Here is a 2,500-nt window from a genome sequence, read left to right on the forward strand (position 1 = left end):
TGCGGCTTATCTGCGAGTCTTTACGGTAAGTGGTTTTCTGAAATTCTATGTGGTATCATCCTGCACTAGTACCGGTATACAAAGATTTTTCTGTAATTCCCTTATCCTCCTCATCGCATGCTCAAAGAGGGGACTTTGATGGAAGGATTATCTCCACACTCTCACGACTCAGATACTAATTGCTGAGACAGAACAGGCCTCACCTCCAATACCTATTTTTAAGCACTACCGAGTGGTTATGCACCCAGTAAGTCAATAATAATAATCAATAATAATAATTATTGATGAATAAATTTTGTTATATCATTCCCTGCTAATTTTAATCATCACAAAATACTCACTTGTAGACTGAAAACTAAGGTATTTGCAAATATGAAGACTGAAAAAACAAGTCTAATGCTCCATTCAGTAGTGTAGCAGCTCTCGTAAAGTATAATTTGATTGGCTCGATACCCAAGCCGAAAACAAAGCTGTAATGTGGCAGCTCTTGTAACCTGCTATTGTTTGGCATTGTAAACAGCTTCTATTGTTTAAGTCTAAGTCATTGTTTCAATTGCTTAGTCTTTTGTTTTTGGGTTAGGGTATCGAACCAATTACATTGTACGTTACAAGAGATGCTACATGACTCCCCTACAACAGACCAAAACCCACTGCACACAAATTCTTAAAATAGTGAAGAGTTGTTTTTGCAGTAATTGATCTCCATACCTTGCGAGGCTATGGTGCAGTTCAAAGCATACCCATCAACAAGGACACTTTCCTTAGCACTACCTCCATGAGCTTTAAGTACATTAATTGCCTTGATTGGATACTTGGCCTCTCCTTTGTTTCCTGCTCTTTTTACAGCCATGACAGCATTGACGACCATTTCACCAAAGAAATTGGAGACCTGACCAATCAACTTAGATGACATTGATGTCTTGGCGACACTTATGATGCTTTCTTTTCCCAGTTCATCAACATTGATTGTCAAGTTTTCTTGGATATACTTGCATGCTTCTCTAAATATCAACATAATATATGAAGTAATTTATCTTGTTGTGTTTAAAACAAGGACATAAAAAGGAATTACTCTATACAAAAATCAAAAACTACGCCAGTCCATGACAAAATTAATAGCATGCCTGAGCAAATTTACCAAATCTCCAAGAAAGTGCAGACACTTCTCCTATATCCATTGTTTTATGGTCAACTGTGTACAAATTTCCTGTTTTTACAATGCTTGACCTTCAATGCCAGCAACGAGTATCATTTTCTCAAAGTATACAGATCTCCACGTTTTCCATACATAAGCTGTATGAACCCTGATACCAAATCAACACAAAACTCTCAAGGAATCTAACCACAATTTTGCATCAATACAAACTGTACTCACTTGCATGCCAGTCTGTAGCCACTGATAATTGAAGTTGGATGAATTTTCTGTCTCACCAATTCATTCGCACCCCTAAGAAACTCTGCCGCAAGAATGACAACTGATGTTGTTCCATCACCAACCTCTTGATCCTGTAGATCAGCAAGCTCGCACAGAACCTTGGCGGCAGGATGTTCTACTTCCAGTAACTTCAATATTGTAGCCCCATCATTTGTTACTGTAACATCCTAATGCCAATGAAATTAAATCTATATTTTACACACAGTTAAAGCTGTCTTAATTTAAGAACGTCCTTAACTTACTTCTCAGTGCAAGGGTTTATACACCTCATTCCAAAATGGCCACCATTCTAGTATTCTTTTGTTTCCATGCAATTGGCCCTTATGGCCTCTCTCTCAAAAGTAAAATTCAAAAATATATTTAACCTTGAATGAGGCCATAAGGGCCAATTTGCATGGAAACAAAAGAATACTAAAATGGTGGCCATTTTGGAATAAGGTGTATGACAATATTCCTGAGTGTACTTAAATCAATGCAAAAGACTGAATTCCAGCATATGGGATAGCTTTTAATTAATGAGAATAGAGGATCTCCCAGGGGATCCTTATTCCCTTTCAAATCTGCTTGTGTTCTCATGTTCCCAAAATTACCTCCAAACATGTTCTCAGCTGTTTGATCCCTAAATGGTTTATTTTCCCTTGTTCCCTAAGATATTTTGTCTTTGTATCCCCATTAAAGGTAAAGGCACTTTATTTAACATTGGTAGTCCCTTCAGTTATGAAAGTGGTATCAATGGAAGCCGACGGTGCCCCCTTTACCCCCTCCCTCTGTCAATACTCTGTTTTACGGGTATTTAAAGCTAGAGTTACATGTACGGATCAGAGGAAAGTTGGAACAGACGTTGAAGTCACCGAAAATCAAACTGGGGGCCTCTTGCTCCGATAGCCATGCATTAACCAACTGAGCTACCCCTGCGCCTCAGTTCAAATTCACCATCATCCCTTGCTCCCCGAAACCCCTGGGAGGGCCCTCAGAATACCTCAGCACCAGTTTTTGAGAAAATATTGGGACTGATTAGTATGTGTGATATGAACCATCATGCCAAACATCTCCTTGCTTGAATTT

At 38.7% G+C, this 2,500-nt stretch overlaps 1 protein-coding gene across 1 annotated transcript in view; it reads right to left on the reverse strand.

Moving 5' to 3' along the window:
- The window catches only part of LOC138004374 (T-complex protein 1 subunit alpha-like), an 18,954-nt gene that overhangs the window by 15,966 nt on the left and 488 nt on the right, over nt 1-2,500 (reverse strand). The window contains exons 3-4 of the mRNA XM_068850872.1: nt 1,376-1,602; nt 709-1,001 (exon numbers count right to left, since the gene is read on the reverse strand). Of these exons, the coding sequence (XP_068706973.1) occupies nt 709-1,001; nt 1,376-1,602 (520 nt within the window). The remainder of the gene's footprint in view (nt 1-708; nt 1,002-1,375; nt 1,603-2,500) is intronic.

The sequence above is a fragment of the Montipora foliosa genome, chromosome 5 (assembly GCF_036669935.1).
Source record: "Montipora foliosa isolate CH-2021 chromosome 5, ASM3666993v2, whole genome shotgun sequence".
NCBI classification, from domain to species: domain Eukaryota; kingdom Metazoa; phylum Cnidaria; class Anthozoa; order Scleractinia; family Acroporidae; genus Montipora; species Montipora foliosa.